At 37.0% G+C, this 18929-nt stretch overlaps 1 protein-coding gene across 1 annotated transcript in view; it reads left to right on the forward strand.

Moving 5' to 3' along the window:
* Positions 1 to 18929, forward strand: part of RELCH (RAB11 binding and LisH domain, coiled-coil and HEAT repeat containing) — a 137759-nt gene that overhangs the window by 117448 nt on the left and 1382 nt on the right. Inside the window, 5 exon segments of the mRNA XM_070469834.1 lie at positions 4309 to 4451; positions 5667 to 5730; positions 7109 to 7247; positions 12284 to 12400; positions 15640 to 15728. Coding sequence (XP_070325935.1) covers positions 4309 to 4451; positions 5667 to 5730; positions 7109 to 7247; positions 12284 to 12400; positions 15640 to 15728 — 552 coding nt within the window.

The following is an 18929-nucleotide window of genomic DNA, read 5'->3' on the forward strand; positions in this document are numbered from 1 at the left end:
TCTTGACTCTTAAGATTTTTTTGGTCTTTTTTTTTGTATATTTTAATATTTTGTAATCAATACATTGTAATAAAAGAATGAGGTAAAGGATAGAGATATGTCTTCTTTGAAGCAGCTGGAGGCATAAAATCAAGTACAAATTCGAAGAAAATTCAGTGGCCCCAGACTGGAAAAGGAGTCCCAGTGAAAGCCAGATCACTGGGCTCCCTTTTCCATTCCAGTTGATTTGCCTGGTTTACCGCACAGTTGCACTCATCTCACTAGCAAAGTAATGCTCAAAATTCTCCAAGCCAGGCGTCAACAATACATGAACCATGAACTTCCAGATGTTCAAGCTGGATTTAGAAAAGGCAGAGGAACCAGAGATCAAATTGCTAACATCCACAGGATCATCGAAAAAGCAAGAGAGTTCCAGAAAAATATATACTTCTGCTTTATTGACTATGCCAAAGCCTTTGACTGTGTGGATCACAACAAACTGTGGAAAATTCTTCAAGAGATGGGAATACCAGACCACCTGACCTGCCTCCTGAGATATCTGTATGCAGGTCAAGAAACAACAGTTATAACTGGACATGGAACAACAGATTGGTTCCAAAGCAGGAAAGGAGTACATCAAGGCTGTATATTGCCACCCTGCTTATTTAACTTCCATGCAGAGTACATCATGAGAAACACTGGGCTGGATGAAGCACAAGCTGGAATCAAGGTTGCTGCGAGAATTATCAATTACCTCAGATATGCAGATGACACCGCCCTTATGGCAGAAAGTGAAGAACTAAAGAGCCTCTTGATGAAAGTAAAAGAGGAGAGTGAAAAAGTTGGCTTAAAACTCAATGTTCAGAAAACCATGATCATGGCATCTGGTCCCATCACTTCATGGGAAATAGATGGGGAGACAGTGGAAACAGTGACAGACTATTTTGGGGGGCTCCAAAATCACTGCAGATGGTGACTGCAGCCATGAAATTAAAAGACACTTGCACCTTGGAAGAAAAGTTCTACCAACCTAGACAGCATATTAAAAAGCAATAATATGTTGCCATATTATTTTGCCAACAAAGATCCATCTAGTCAAAGCTATGGTTTCTCCAGTAGTCACGTACGGATGTGAGTTGGACCATAAAGAAAGCTGAGTGCCGAAGAATTGATGCTTTTAAACTGTGGTGTTGGAGAAGACTCTTGAGAGTCCCTTGGATAGCAAGGAGATCAAACCAGTTCATCCTAAAGAAAACCAGTCCTGAATATTCATTAGAAGGACTGATTCTGAAGCTGAAACTCCAATACTTTGCCCACCTGATGTGAAGAACTGGCTCATTTGAAGAGACCCTGATGCTGGGAAAGATTCAAGGCAAGAGGAGAAGGGCATGACAGAGGATAAGATGGTTGGATGGCATCACCGACTTAATGGACATGAATTTGAGTAAGTTCTGGGGGTTTGTGATGAACAGGGGGCCTGCCATGCTGCAGCCCATGGGGTCACAAAGAATCAGACATGACTGAGTGACCAAAATCATAATCACGTCATCTAGCTGCTTAAGTAGTTTCTTCTCATTCTTTACTAAAAACAGGTTTATGTATTCATTAATGACACTATCCCACATTTGGATAAGCTTCATACCCAACTTAACCCTTCCATATTGTGGTTTGAGTTATCCTTGATTTGGGTTATCCTAATTGATCCTGTACCAACCGTATGGCATATGTAGGACAGTATTGTTTCCCCAGTGTTTATAGATGCCAGAAATTAAGACTCACTAAGGTTACAACTTGTTTCTTCTCATAAGTAGTAAATTTTATTTACTTTATTTTTTTATAATTTTAACATTTATATGTTTCCAGTCCTGTGGCCACTGCTGAGTTTTCCCAATTTGCTGGCATATTGAGAGCAGCAAAAGTTTTCATTCCAATCCTAAAGAAAGGCAATGGCATAGAATGTTCAAACTACCGCACAACTGCACTCATCTCACATGCAAGTAAAGTAATTCTTTACTTGCTCAAAATTCTCCAAGCCAGGCTTCAGCAATACATGAACTGTGAACTTCCAGATGTTCAGGCTGCTTTTAGAAAAGGCAGAGGAACCAGAGATCAAATTGCTAACATCCACAGGATCATCAAAAAAGCAAGAGAGTTCCAGAAAAATATCTACTTCTGCTTTATTGACTATGCCAAAGCCTTTGACTGTGTGGATCACAACAAACTGTGGAAAATTCTTCAAGAGATGGGAATACCAGACCCCCTGACCTGCCTCTTGAGAAACTTGTATGCAGGCCAGGAAGCAACAGTTAGAACTGGACATGGAACAACAGACTGGTTCCAAATAGGAAAAGGAGTACATCAAGGCTGTATATTGTCACCCTGCTTATTTAACTTCTATGCAGAGTACATCATGAGAAACGCTGGGCTGAAAGAAACACAAGCTGGAATCAGGATTGCCGGGAGAAATATCAATAACCTCAGATATGCAGATGACACCACCCTTATGGCAAAAAGTGAAGAGGAACTAAAAAGCCTCTTGATGAAAGTAAAAGAGGAAAGTGAAAAAGTTGGCTTAAAGCTTAACATTCAGAAAACTAAGATCATGGCATCTGGTCCCATCACCTCATGGGAAATAGATGGGGAGACAGTGGAAACAGTGTCAGACTTTATTTTGGGGGGCTCCAAAACCACTGCAGATGGTGATTGCAGCCATGAAATTAAAAGACGCTTACTCCTTGGAAGGAAAGTTATGACCAACCTAGATAGCATATTAAAAAGCAGAGACATTACTTTGCCAACAAACGTCCATCTAGTCAAGGCTATGGTTTTTCCAGTAGTCATGTATGAATGTAAAAGTTGGACTGTGAAGAAAGCTGAGTGCCGAAGAATTGATGCTTTTAAACTATGCTGTTGGAGAAGACTCTTGAGAGTCCCTTGGACTGCAAGGAGATCCAGCCAGTCCATCCTAAAGGAGATCAGTCCTGGGTGGTCATTGGAAGGACTGATGCTGAAGCTGAAACTGTAGTACTTTGGCCACCTGATGCGAAGAGTTGACTCATTGGAAAAGACCGTGATGCTGGGAGGGATTGGGGGCAGGAGGAGAAGGGAATGACAGAGGATGAGATGGCTGGATGGCATCACCGACTCGATGGACATGGGTTTGAGTAAACTCCGGGAGTTGGTGACGGACAAGGAGGCCTGGCATGCTGTGATTCATGGGATCACAAGGAGTCGGAAATGACTGAGTGACTGAACTGAACTGAAGATTAATAATTTGTATTTACATTCTGAAATTGAGATTACAGAATTAGGGTGTTACCCTTCTCTGTTGAAGCTCATAAAATGCTGTGATTTCTATAAAAACAAAATGCATATAGCTCAATATTGTCCTCTTGTTCTGCGATTTAGGGTTGGCTGCTAAAAAAAAAAATTGTTTTATGATTAGATTATAGAAATAGGTCTAATTGTTATAAATTTTTTTTTAATTTGAACTTTTAGAGAAATGAGCTATTTGTAAGCATTAACTCCTTGGACCAACCAGAAACAGTTTTTAATTAATAATTTCTTTTTTGAGTCGTCATAATCTGCTTGCATTTCTTGAATGCCTAGCCTTTGTCAGACACAGTGTTTAAGTGTATTATGTGCAGTTAGTAGTGCAGTGATCCTTGAAGGTAGATGACAGTCACCATTTTCAGATGAGAAAACTGAGTTTCAAGGGATGGTGTAATATATGTGAGGGCACATGCCTAGCAAGTGGAGAGCTAGAGTCTGAACCCAGGTCTCATGCCCACATGAAATAACTCCTTTGCACTAGGCTGTCTTAGGTCTCTGTACCTCAAGAAAGAAAGCTCTGTGATGTAAAAGACTGGGAATTTTTGTATGTGATTTTTAAATTTACGTGCTTTAGAACAGTCAAAAGCAATTTAGTGGTGGCTGCTAGCCGTCTGAGTTTGGTTTAAAGACAGTCCAGTTTGTACCTTGTTGGTCAAAACAAAATTATACCAGATTTATTTTAAAAATTTAACCATAGAACCCAGTATGTCATCTTTTTGGCTTCTTTAAAAATATAATAATAATAAAGAATAAAGCTTTATTTTAAATTGCCTTTTAATTGAATATGGAAATTGTGTATGTGACTGGTACTACAAATTGCCATTGAATTGGTGACAAGCTGTTTTCAGGGACTGCTAGGCTGTGGAAGCTTTATGTTCCTCCTAAGCATTCTTTGTCTTTTTTAAGCACTGCAGTAGTAATATTAGCTTAGCTTCTAATTTTGGTTTTGCTTTTGTATTTTCTCTTTCTCTTGGTTGTTCCTTTCTTCTTCCCGAGGCATTGTTGTTTGTTCTTTCCATGCATCACCTGTGGTTACCCCCTGTGCTGACCAATCAGCTGTTGGTGAAGGGGGTGAATGAAACTCTGGTAGCTCAGAGGGTTGTTCCTGCTCTCATAACTCTCTCCAGTGACCCTGAAATGTAAGTGTCGTCCTTGCCTTTTACCTTCGGCATCCCTTTCAAAACGTGCCTGTTAAGAAATAACCATCATGGAATTTAGAAAGATGGTAACAATAACCCTATATGCAAGACAGAAAAAGAGACACAGATGTATAGAACAGACTTTTGGACCCTATGGGAGAAGGCGAGGGTGGGATGATCTGAGAGAATAGCATTGAAACATATATATTATCAAGTGTGAAACAGATAGCCAGTCCAGGTTGGATGCATGAGACAAGTGCTCAGGGCTGGTACACTAGGATGACCCAGAGGGATGGGATGGGGAGGGAGGTGGGAGAGGGGTTCAGGATGGGGAACACATGTAAATCCATGGCTGATTCATGTCAATGTATGGCAAAAACCACTACAATATTGTAAAGTAATTAGCCTCCAACTAATAAAAATAAATGAAAAAAATAAAAATAAAAATTTATAATATATATATAGAAAGAACCATCAGCTTTTAAATTCATTGAAGAGTGGTTTAACTCTTTAAAATAATAATATGGGATTATGCTTACTTGATTTTAAACTATCATACTACTATTCATGTATGGGTTTTTTTTTTTTTTTTAAGTCAACCTTCACAGTAAACCTAATGACAAGGCCCATATATTGAAAGAGTTATTAGTAGTATTGGTCCTCAATAAACATCTCCAAAACTTAAAACATGCTGATGGACTATTTCTTCCAAGCCAAGAAGGGATGCTCTGCTAATCTCACTAACATGTTGTTACCAGTAAGTATAGTGTCATGAACCAGAGGCTTAATGTTTTAATGTCTCATGTGGGTGACTAAACCAAGAAAGGCCAGTGAGTCTGCCTGCCCATCCTCAGTCACAGCTAACCCAGTTCTCATTCCAGTTTACCAAACCATTTTTTGTTGCATGTTGACTGGTTTACAGCTGACTCTTCGAGGCATGAGTGAAGCATTAGTTGATAAGCGGGTTGCTCCGGCCCTTGTTAACTTGTCCAGTGATCCTGAATTGTGAGTTCCACAGACTACAACCTTAAGTTATCCTGTCTGTCTTTTTGAGCATTCTTCTTGGTCTGCTTTTTTTTTTTTTTAATTTAATTTGTCATTGCTAGCGACTAATACAGTATATTTACCTTGTACTTACCTTGATATATACTTTAATAATAACCAGTTTTTCGTCTCAAAGAAAATGTCAGTTTTTTTCTTCTTTAATTCTAACAGCTCTGTCAGGATTGCTACAATTCCAGCCTTTGGCACGATTATGGAAACAGTTATTCAAAGAGAGGTAGGAAATGAGTGGAATTTATTTAATCTGTATGTACTGCTGAGGTGATGAAAGCACATGACCATACACATACCCTGTGGTTGGGGGCAGGGAAGATATACATTCATTATATTTCTTAGTTAATTATGGGCCAGAGGGGATCTCAGTATTTGAAAATATGATAGCCTACCAAAAGTATCTTTTCACATGCTAAGGCAGTCTCTCAATTAGTATAAGCCAGGTCTCAGATGTTCTATTCTGAGCTGGTCTGGATATTGCAGTATTGAATAGTCCTTCACAGCAGATATAGTTTCACAGACTTCTCTTATTCACTAGACTTCTGGATAGTCTGCATAAATTCCCAATTGTTAGTACGTGCAGATTTGAAGGGAACATGTTTCCTCAGTTTCGGGAATGGAGGCTAGAGGTACCTATGTTCTTGTAACTATCATTCATATCAAACTGCAAGTCATGTCATGGACTGGTGTCATCTTTTTGCAGTCCACTTCACTGGGACAACCTTCTGTCATGCCTGCTTCAGGAGATTACCAAAGTCTTCCTCCCTCAAAGTTTATTTTGATTCAGAAACTTGTGTGATCTAAAGTTGTTCAGATCTGTCTGCACGATTAACTATTAGACACTTATAAAAATTAGTATCTGAATGTTATTCTCTATTATTAGATTGGACATGTCCTTGCACAATAAAAAATGCTGTACATTAGAAAATCAATTATTTGTGGACATATTAGCCACTTAAATGGAAAACAAGATTTTCCATCTCATAGACATTTAATAAAAATATATATATAGAGATATAGACTGTTTTGTAAAATTTTTGTCATAGAGATTTTTTTATAACAAAAAACTAAACTTATGTTAGCTGTGGGAAAAAGTGTTTTCTGTTTTTTCACTTACATATATATATATATATTTCACTGGTGGAGCAAAATAAAAAAATACATCATTCTGCAAAGCTTGCAGTCTTGGCAGAATTTCAACATGTTCTTAATCCCAAAATAAAAACTTCTTTTAGGGAAATATGAGTAATATATAAGTCACTAATGACTCATTGCTTTCAGAAGGTGAATAAGTGGGTAACTTACACTGTGATCTGTTTGAAGAATTCTAACTTAGACACAAAATCATCATACATTTATCTTTTCCCCTAAATATTGTGGGATCTTTTCTACAGTTTTTCAGGGAATATTTCTGTTAAAAAAAAAAAATGAGTTGGTAAACATAAAAATGTAGGCTCTTTTCTGAGCTGAAAGATTAAAGAAGTACTTATTTAATTTCAAACTTCAACTCATGTTGATATAAGTCATTTGAATCCAGTGATGCAAACCATGTTTAGTGTGTATCTTTCTCTCAATTTGATTATATAATATTCAATTTTAAGTTGCTGGAAAGAGTGAAAATGCAGTTGGCTTCTTTCCTGGAAGACCCTCAATATCAAGACAAATATTCTGTGAATATAGAGATCATAAAAACATTTGGTAGAATTGGGCCTAATGCAGAACCAAGGTTCCGAGATGAGTGTAAGTTGCATTTTTTAACTCTTTTTCCTGAATTGACATGCAAGAGCAAAACCTTAAGTTTCTCTGTGGATATGTCATGTGTTAAAGCCTTTTCTGCACTTTGTCTTTCATACACTGAAAGCTGAAAGTGAAGCAAGTTTCTTATTGGGGATTGATCACTGTTGCTATTACTCAGTGGTTTCTTATACTGTATCCTGTAGACATATGAAAAAACTCGTAAATAATTTCAAGTTATTTTTAGAACAGTTATTAATAACTTAATTTCAAAATAACTGTGCTCCTTATATGTAGAGATTATTATTTAATTCTTATTTCTAAGGAAATTTATATGTGTTTCTAGACATGTTATGAAAGATGTACATTTCTTCTATTTAGCATGCCATTCGACAATTTTAAGTCACAGCTTATCAATCTGCTAAATAATCTGCATAATGATCTGCTAGAGCATTTTCTCCAGTTTCTGTAGTTGCACTTCTACAGTGAGCCTCAACCTTTATGATAACAATTTGAGTGGTATCAAAGCATCCAGTAATTATTACACCAAAAGCATGACAGTTATCACTGCTACATCTTAGTCCTTTTATTTTTAGCCATTTGACATGCTCTTGAAAGGATCACAGGCTTGGTTTCCTAAGTCAGTTTATAAGAATTATCACCAAAAATATTGTCAGGATTTGGACTGCAGTGTCCAAAAGGGCATGAACACTTATGGAACCACAAAAACACAATCACAAGATTGTTTCTCAGTGGGAAATAGTGTTGGTAACGTGAGGAGGAAATCATAATATTTCGCATATTTCACAATTAGTTAACAGAAAAAGTTTAGTATTTTAGTTAGCAGTAAGGTTAATTCTCCAAGCCAGGCTTCAGCAATACATGAACTGTGAACTTCCAGATATTCAAGCTGCTTTTAGAAAAGGCAGAGGAACCAGAGATCAAGTTGCCAATATCCGCTGGATCATCGAAAAAGCAAGAGAGTTCCAGAAAAAAATCTATTTCTGCTTTATTGACTATGCCAAAGCCTTCGACTGTGTGGAACACAATAAACTGTGGAAAATTCTGAAAGAGATGGACATACCAGACCACCTGACCTGCCTCTTGAGAAACCTGTATGCAGGTCAGGAAGCAATAGTTATAACGGACATGAAATAACAGACTGGTTCCAGATAGGAAAAGGAGTATGTCAAGGCTGTATCTTGTCACCCTGCTTATTTAACTTCTGTGCAGAGTACATCATGAGAAACGCTGAGCTGGAAGAAGCATAAGCTGGAATCAAGATTGCCGGGAGAAATATCAATAACCTCAGATATGCAGATGACACCACCCTTATGGCAAAAAGTGAAGAGGAACTAAAAATCCTCTTGATGAAAGTGGAAGAGGAGAGAGAAAAAGTTGGCTTAAAGTTTAACATTCAGAAAACTAAGATCATGGCATCTCGTCCCATCACTTCATGGGAAATAGATGGGGAGACAGTGGAAAGAGAGTCAGACTTTATTTTTGGGGGCTGCAAAATTGCTGCAGATGGTGACTGCAGCCATGAAATTAAAAGACGCTTACTCCTTGGAAGGAAAGTTATGACCAACCTAGATAGCATATTAAAAAGCAGAGATATTATTTTGTCAATAAAGGTCCGTCTAGTCAAGGCTATGGTTTTTCCAGTGGTCATGTATGGATGTGAGAGTTGGACTGTGAAGAAAGCTGAGGGCCAAAAAATTGATGCTTTTGAACTATGCTGTTGGAGAAGACTCTTGAAAGTCCCTTGGACTGCAAGGAGATCCAACCAGTCCATCCTAAAGGGTGTTCATTGGAAGAACTGATGCTGAGGCTGAAACTCCAATTCTTTGGCCACCTCATGCGAAGAGTTGACTCATTGGAAAAGACCCTGATGCTGGGAGGGATTGGGGGCAGGAGGAGAAGGGGACGACAGAGGATGAGATGGCTGGATGGCATCACCGACTTCATGGGCATGAGTTTAAGTAAACTCCAGGAGTTTGTGATGGACAGGGAGGCCTGGCATGCTGCGAATCATGGGATCGCAAAGAGTTGGACACAACTGAGCGACTGGAGTGAACTGACCTGAGGGTTAGTTCCTCATCGTAGTAACATCAGATATACAGATGACCCTTTGCAGGAGCTTTGCCTGACTTTATTGAGTGTGTAATTGCCCTGAAGCAGGTCTTGGCTATTGAATCAAGGAATAAGCTAAATAGTCAGTGGACCTTTGGTGGGTGCCACATTGTTGAGAACACAATCGAACCTTTTTATGTACATTCAAGAGAAAGACTGACACATTACATAGAAAAAAGAAACTTTCTTTTCACAAGTGATCCCAAAATAACAAGGTTTGGCTAGAGAAAGGATTGAGAATAGACGTTTCCAATGTTGGAATAGGTGTAGTAAACCATTATCCCTGAAGCCTTCTACAAGTTAACTGTATATTGATTGACAAGTATGTTTTATACCGTCTTCCTTCACATTCTGGCACTAGACCTTTTTTTTTTTTTAAGACAAAAAAAATTTTTTTTTCTTCTGTATTTACTACTCAGTTGGCTTCTCTTTTGCTTTAAAACTTTACCCCAAGGAACTTAATGTCCTATATTAATAAGATGAATGGTAGACAAAGTAGAACCCATATTGACATGGATGCTATATTGCTAGCTATCTGTATTTATAGAGAATTACTGTTAGGAATTAGAGAAAGATCAGAGAATTGCAGGGTAGTAACTGCTGTTTCTTGGGGTGATATTTTTGCACTTTTCCCCCTCTATTTCTTAGAGAATAGAAGACATCAGTTCATCCAGTGGCCCTTTTTCTTTCCCAACTCTTAGTTGTCACAGGACCTTTAGGTTTTGATTTTTATCTCAGGGGCCATTTGGTTTTTTCAGTGAGTGAGTGAAGTCTCTCAGTCGTGTCCAACTCTTTGCAACCCTATGGGCTGTAGCCTGCCAGCTCCTCTGTCCATGGGATTTTCCAGGCAAGAATACTGGAGTGGGTTGCCATTTCCTTCTCCAGAGGATCTTCCAGACCCAGGGATTGAACTCAGGTGTCCCACATTGCGGGCAGACTCTTTACTCTCTGAGCCACTAGGGAATATTTTTCAGACTATGATACAATTTTGTTTGTTTTACACTTTTTTAACTTTATAAGGCTCTCTGAAAATGTTCAGTCATACTTCAGAGATTTTCTAACATAGCAGTCTTACATTTCAAATCAGTTTTGTTTTTTGTTTTTTAAGTTCCTTATTTTAGATCTCAGCCCTTTTATAAAAAGAGAGGACATGATTGCCTTCATTTTTGCTATGGATCTACCCCAGAATATATTTTGGAACTTTACTAAAATCTGTTTTTAAAAAGTTTCCTATTGATTTATCTTTACTTTGTTTGCAGTTTTGAATCTTTAAGTGAAAGGCTCCAGAAGTGGCCTTATGTTGTGTGTTTCCTATTTTCCTTGCCCACTGAAGTTCATTTGTAGAAATACTCACATTTGGGTTATTAAATCTTTTAACCATTTATCTCCATCTGAGGGGTTAACAGTTGAGTGAATTAATTGGTACAGATGTGGTAACCCAGGACAATACTTATATAATGAAATGTTGAATTCTGTAATAAATGTCTGAGATTTAGGAAGATCCTAAATGATCGCCTTTAACTGTCAGTAGTTTATAATTTAAAGAAACTTGTTTAGGTTTGTTTTCTAGTTGAGCAGTTTTAAGGGGATATTGTGTAGTGTGGTTGTTGAGTTTCTGAGAAAAACGTTGAGGAAAGGATTGCTTGAATAAGAAATAACAGAGAATGAGCAGAATGAATAGAGAGGCCACGCTTTTATAGATAAACAAGTGCAAGGAAGGTAAGTTTGGGCAGAAATGAAATAAAGAATCTTTGAGAGACTGTCTCAGAGCCACCATTTTGCTGAGGCCTCAGCATGCCAGTTAAGGAATCAAAGTTTCAGTGAATTCATTAGGAATTCAATGAATATTTGAAGTTTTTGTCTTATACCTATGTTTTTAGAACACCTCTTAAGTATGTTGTTACCAATTTTGACAAGTCAAAAAGTCCCCTAAAAATGGCCATTGTTGTCATAAGTTTTTGTGGGTTTTTTTTTTTTTTACATTTACTAAGGTAAGCCTAAAGATTATAATTATAGTTCTGATCTATTGAGAAAGAAGGTTTTTCGATAAGAAGATTGTGGCTTTAACATATGCAAATTCAATGTAAACATGAAAGAAGTCACTGCAGTTGGTCAGAATATGTGCTTATGATCCATGTTTTGAGTCCCCCAGCCAAGCAGGGATGAGAAAGGGACCCTGTGATCAACAACTTGATAATCATTTACCCTGGAGCCATTTCTCCAAGGAACCCTGGTTTTAGTGGGAAATGGTATTTAGAGATATGATCTTAGGCAGTAGGGGTGCTCAGCGTTACTTAAGTGGTTATTGTTTCTTGGGCCATCGCTTTTAATAGTTTGTTATCTGTATTTTTGAAATTTTATGCTGTTCACTGAGATATCAGATATTGAGCCCATTGAGTGACTTGAAAACTCAGCTGTCTGGACTATTTGACATTGGTCTTTGCTATGAACTTGAGAAACTAAAGCCAGTAATATTTTCATGAAGTAGTGAAATAATTTAACATTGAAAGAGAATAAGTATTCTGTATTTATCTTTTAATAGCAACAGTAATACCTGATTTATATAAACTTTATAATAATAACACAAGAAGTAGGTTGTTTACATTTATTTATTTGGTTTTCATTTTTCAGATTGGGAAACTGAATTGCAATGAAGCCAGATGACCTGTGTAAATCCTCACAATTAGGTTATAATGGCATGCTGTAATCTATTTCTCCCAAATTCTAGATCACTCTTTATTCTGAAAAAACATGCTTTCTTCCCTAGTAAGAAAAAGCAAGTATAGGATGTGGGTGATCTTTTGAAATCATCCAAAATTAAAATAAAATTTTATAAAATAAAATATTATTTTTTAAATGGATAAAGCACATTTTAGGTTAAAATTAATAATTTCTTTTTCTCTTTTCAGTTGTTATACCACATCTACATAAGTTAGCCTTGGTGAACAACTTACAAATTGTGGATTCTAAAAGACTGGATATTGCTACCCATCTCTATGAAGCCTACAGTGCACTTGCCTGTTGTTGTATCCTTGCTTTATTATGTGTATCTATATTGAAGGATCAGTTTTGCAGTGAACCTCAGTTGTTAAAGATTGAAAAGTATAATTTTTTCTTCAGTTAACTAAGAAGTAGAGAAGAAGTTTAAAAATTTGATTTGACTTGCCCCAGTCATCCCTTAATTTTAAAAGATAACTTGATAACTATTTTTATATGTTCTATAGTTTTGAAAACACTGACTAAAATTTTATCTGTGTTAATCAGCTGTATGACTTAAGCCACAAATGAGCTACAGCTGAGGCTTCTCTGTTAATCAAAAGGAAGCCTTGTCTATGTCCTGGCATTCACTTTTAATGAATGTTTAACCACCTTTATGATCCTATGAATATCTCTTGGAGACATATCACTCATTGAAAAAAAAATATGGGGCCACCCAGGTTAATCATTTGCATTGATAGCAGAACTGGAGGAAAGCTCAGAGATCATGGAACCCATGTCACTTACTACTTTCTATAAATGATTAAACTAAAACTTGAAGACATTAGTGACTTCTCTTTTTTAATAGTTAAAAGCAAAATTGTGACTACAACAATAACTTTAGCTATCCTGTTAAATGTTCTCTTTACTATCCTAGACCTAGTAAAATAAAACTAAGAAATAAAAATGAAATAAAACTAAGAAGAAAGTAAAGATAATGATGGAGAGAGCGAACTCCAGCTTTCAGGCTTTCCCATTAAAAGCAGAATAGCCCTGGAAAGGGGAAATAAGAGATTGAAAAAGGAGTGAACACTAAACAGTTGAATAGAACTGTGAAAGTATGTGCCACACAGCATAATCAGAGAATTATAGTTGGGACAGAAAAAATGATGGTAGGGAAAGTAGAAATGTAGAACCATGTGTTAAGGAACTGCTTGTCCTTTTCAAAATGTTAACACTTGAAGCTCGATGCATGGTTGAGAGCATTTCATTTTGGGACTCTACTGCAAATTGCCTAGTCATGTGGCTGATATAAGCTACTCTTTTATAGTATAGATTATAAAATAGGCAGAGATACCATATTTTGATAATTTTGCCTCAACTAACCATATATTTTCTATAAGTTTAATTCCACTAAAAGCAGAACTTACTATCATTCCTATTTTATCTTGTTGGCATTTTCAACTTAGAGAAGATAGAGGAAGCAAAAAGAGGAAGTGATGATTGTGAATTTGCAAGGAAGGACTGTTTAGTAATGGAGAAGTGACAGGACCCTTATGAGAAAGTAATAATGGCATGTCAGAGTGTGGCATGTCAAAGAAAGAAAACATGGATATGTTTATACCTTTTCCCTAAACTTTGCAAAAGTAAATGTTTACAAACTGCAGTGAAAAGTTACGTGTAATCTTATATTTTCTTAGAGTTTCAAAAGGAATATGCCTCAGAGAAAATGAGAAAGTCAAAAAAAGAAAGATCAAAAATTTTAGCTCTATAAACCTAGTTTTCCAGGTGGACACGGCAGTGGTTTCTGAAAAGCACAGGCGTCTGTATAGAAGGAGTGTTACTGTATATTTAGTTATGTGCAGAATACTACTAAGAGAAAATACAGTGAAAAGTCTTTATACCAGCACAGTAAGGGGAAGACTCATCTTAACAACAGATCCTTTACAAGTAGTTCTACATGAGTCAGAACTTGTACTTGTGTCAATAGGGTGGTTATGGCCACTAAGAAAATCACATTGTCTATGTCCTGCTGTTCCATTGCATTCTGAGCTGATAGAACACAACATCATATTTTAATAGGTTTGGCAAGGTGTTACGTCAAGAAATGATGTTTAATATAAAGTTTGAAGGAGTCTAGAAATATTTGACTTAGAAAAGAAATGGTTTAGGGATGAAAAGATAATTCGAAAATTATTTTAAAGGTTGTTATGTAGAAAAAAACTTAGGCCTATTTGTGTAACTAAGGTGCAGAGCAAACGCTGACAAGCAGAGAGACCTGTGGTCTGAGAAGATCTTTCTGAATTAACTAAAAGTACAATGACTTCTTCTATGAAACTGAACGTCCTGTCACTGTTAGCAGTCAGAGGCCTTATGACCGTCATTCACGGATGAGGTAGAGGTGGTTTCTAACATCAGATAGGACTAAATGATCTATAAGTTTCCAACTCCTAAGAAAGACTGTGGGATTTCATGGGGAAGAGGACCAAACAGTGAGTAGATAGAAAGGAGGCTTTATTCCTCTCTCTCTTGAAAATAACTATTTTCAAGGCAGTAGTTATATGGATTTTTTTACTTAATAAAGTTTATTATAATTTAGTTCAGAAAAATCACCTCATCTTTATAGGGGAAGTCATTTACTGGCACTTCTCACTTTAATATTAATATGGTATAATATTAAATAAGAACTATTTTTAAATGGCTCACAACTATGATAGGTGAGAAAGTGTCTTTAAGTAATGTGAATGAACAGGGTGAATTGTTTTCTTGAGAAATGCATCTGCTTTCCTGACTCCTTTCAATGTCATATGATCAACTAAAACTCATATGACTAAGAAATATAGGTAGTACTAAACTTATTACAGCAAAACCTCTCTCGCCCAATTCAATCAGGACCAGAAGAAATCAAGAAAATGATATGTACCTAAGGTAACTTCTTTTAACTTAAAACACATAAATGTAACTTACTTTACCAGTCTTTTGATGTAGAGTTAAGGCATTTCTTTTGTGAGTCTGCTGATTAGAGTTTTAAACATCAGCCTTCTTAGAATAATCACATTTGTAATATAATTGTCTATGAATTTCAGCTTAAGTTTATTTAAAGAGAATCCAGAAACATTTCTGATAGTGGATAGTGAATTTTTCTAGATTTTTGTATTTTTCTTTGTCATTTAATATGCATAATATTTTAAACAGCAATTTTTAAGCAACTGGACTTTCAACTTAGTTATTATGGAAATATTAATTTTCTTTTTATCCTCATTTAAACACCCAGTTAAATTTCATTATTTCATTTTCACCCTTATTATTTCATATGTCTATATACCATATTATTAAACTATGTGCTGTTACAATAATGAATGCTTCTGACATGAAGGGATTTGTGACAATAAACACAGTTGACTCTTGACAAATAACTCACTCAACAGATAAAGATGGTGCTTGAGCGAAGCCTGTTGGCTCTAAGTGATCAGTATACCATAGTCATCATTTAAGAAATCTGCTCCTGTTGTTCTGTTGGACATACCAGTTTGGTTTTTGTAAATGTCCTTAACTACCTTCTCTCAAGTCATTTCAGAAGATTTAATGGTTAATCACTTTTTACCTGGTCTCAGATGTTTACGAATCGACATGGAACATCTTTCTCCAGAGCACTAAGTAAGCTACTGTCATGATTAAGCCATTGTGTTTATCAGTGCCGTGTTCACGTGTTTTAATATCTCCTATGCGTACATGCATGCGTGCTAAGTTGCTTCAGTCGTGTCCGACTCTTTGCAACCCCATGGACTGTAGCCCTCCAGGCTCCCCTGTCCATGGGATTTTCCAGGCAAGAACACTGGAGGGGGTTGCCGTGCCCACCTCCAGGGGATCTTCCCAACCCCGGGATCCAACCGTGTCTCCATGTCTCCTGAATTGGCAGGCAGTTTCTTTACCACTAGCACCACCTGGGAAGTTCATTATCTCCTATACAGACTTTCATTCCTCTTATGTGAGGCCTGATTATGATATGCTGTGCTTAACTTTTTCAAATCTAGTTCAGTGTCATTTTACGGATTTATTAACTAGTGATGAGATCTTAAGCAGCTCCTTTTGCATCTCTCTGTTCAGTTCTCTAAAGTAGGCATAACATACTGTCTAGAATTTAGCAAGAAATGTATGTGAAATGCTTTTTATCTGTAAAATGCTGTACATCTTAGTATTATCTTAGACCATCAGCTTTCTTAGAAGCAAAATTTCTATTTTTCTGTCTCCATTTCCTCATAACGCTTCTCATTCTGTTTATCTTCCTGTGTCCTCAGGATGGAAGACACTGGTTCCGTCCCTGTTTTATCATTTGTTTCCTATTCTGTGTCATCAGTCTGTCTTTCTATCAGCTTTTCTTTAGCCTATTACCATGTTTGACTCTCCCATCCTAAACAAAACAAAACCAAAATCTTCCCATTATCCCTTCACCACACCTCTTTTTCTTCCCAGTAGTCCTTGTTCACTCAGCTCTCACACAGTGTACAGCGTATCCACCGTCACACTCGGCCAGCAAAGCTTCTGTCTCTGAGCTCACTGGTGATCGAAGCGCTGTACTGAACAGACACACTGGAGTATGTAACCTTTTCCTCCGTATCTTTGTCAGTGCTCAGTGTTTTTGGACTTCTTTAGATTCGGCAGATAGAAAGTGGTATCTCATGATGGTTTTCATTGCATTTCCTTGATTGTTTTCAAACTTGGAATTCTTTATGTGCTTACTAACATCAAAGCCTTTTTAGGTTTTTTGCCCATTTTTCTCACTTTGGATTATATTTTTTCCTATTATTTCTTTGATGTTTGTTATATAATTGGAATACCAGTATTCTGTTCATTTTGTATTTTATGAATATCTTTTCCCAATTTTTTAATATTTTTGGCCTATTTGAACACTGATTTTTAATTTTAATAGATTGATTAAATCTTTCTAAGACATGATCTCCTATACTTTCTTCTTAAAATGTTTAAAATTGTATTTTTACAATAAAATTCATAATCCATCTAAAATTAGTTTTTATGTATGATGTGAGGTAGTGCGTAAATTATGTTTTTTTCTATACAGATGACCAACTGTCCCATTATTGTTTATGGAACAGTTCATTATGTCTATAGTGACTGGCAGTGCCACTTAGATCATATCTGATGTTTCCTTGGCATGCCTGTGTCTGCTACTAGGGAGCATTCTTTTCTGCTGATCTCCTTCTTGTTTATTATAACATTGATATGAACTGTATCATTGTAGTGAACTATCTTTATCCTAGTTGCTTGTTAAAAAGTTCTGAAATCTAACAGGGCAGGTTCAGCATCCTGTCCTTTTTTTAGAACTCTTCATGACCCTTATCATTTTTATGTAAATTTTAGCATTAAACAAGGTTCCAAGAATGATCTTGTTCAGATTCTGATGAAGTTTAATTGATTCTATAAATTAATTGGAAGAGACATCAACTTCATAATTTTGAGTCTTCTATCTAGAACATGGGGCTTCCCAGAAGGCTCAGTGGTAAAAAAAAAAAAAAAATCCACCTGCCAATGCAAAAGGTGCAAGAGACACAGGTTCTGTCCCTGGGTCAGGAAGATACCCTGGAGGAGGAAATAGAAACCCGCTCTAGTATTGTCGAGAAAATCCCATGGACAGTCCATGGGGTCAAAAATACGCAGACACAACTTAGCAACTGAGCATGCACACATGCATCCAGAACATACTGTATCTTACATTTATTTAGATCTCCTTTAATGTCAAACCTGTATGAAGGTCAGGAAGTAACAGTTAGAACTGGACATGGAACAACAGACTGGTTCCAAATAGGAAACGGAGCACGTCAAGGCTATATATTGTCACCCTGTTTATTAACTTCTATGCAGAGTACATCATGAGAAACACTGGGCTGGAAGAAGCACAAGCTGGAATCAAGATTGCTGCAAGAAATATCAATCACCTCAGATATGCAGATGACACCACACTTATGGCAGAAAGTGAAGAGGAACTAAAAAGTCTCTTGATGAAAGTGGAAGAGGAGAGTGAAAAAGTTGGGTTAAAGCTCAACTTTCAAAAGACTAAGATCATGGCATCTGATCCCATCACTTCATGGGAAATAGATGGGGAGACAGTGGAAACAGTGTCAGACTTTATTTTGGGGGGCTCCAAAACCACTGCAGATGGTGATTTCAGCCATGAAATTAAAAGACACTCCTTGGAAGGAAAGTTATGACCACTAGATAGTATATGAAAAAGCAGAGACATTACTTTGCCAACAAAGGTCCATCTAGTCAAGACTATGGTTTTTCCAGTGGTCATGTATGGATGTGAGAGTTGGACTGTGAAGAGGGCTGAGCGCTGAAAAATTGATGCTTTTGAACTATGGTGTTGGAAAAGACTCTTGAGAGTCCCTTGGACTGCAAGGAGATCCAACCAGTCCATCCTAAAGGAGATCAGTCCTGGGTGTTCATTGGAAGGACTGATGCTGAAACTGAAACTCCAATACTTTGGCCACCTGATGGGAAGAGTTGACTCATTGGAAATGACCGTGATGCTGGGAGGGATTGGGGGCGGGAGGAGAAGGGGACGACAGAGGATGAGATGGCTGGATGGCATCACCGACTCGATGGACATGGGTTTGAGTAAATTCTGGGAGTTGGTGATGGACAGGGAGGCCTGGCGTGCTGCAATTCATGGGGTTGCAAAGAGTCAGACACGACTGAGCGACTGACTGAACTGAACTGAACTGAATGTCTTTCAATAAAGTTTTATAATTTCGTTTGAAAAAAACTGTCACCTTATATTTATAATATTATAATGCTAACTTTTTTTAGGATTATATGTTTTTTAACCCTTTGTTACCA

The sequence above is a fragment of the Odocoileus virginianus genome, chromosome 7 (genome assembly GCF_023699985.2).
Source record: "Odocoileus virginianus isolate 20LAN1187 ecotype Illinois chromosome 7, Ovbor_1.2, whole genome shotgun sequence".
In the NCBI taxonomy this organism is placed as follows: domain Eukaryota; kingdom Metazoa; phylum Chordata; class Mammalia; order Artiodactyla; family Cervidae; genus Odocoileus; species Odocoileus virginianus.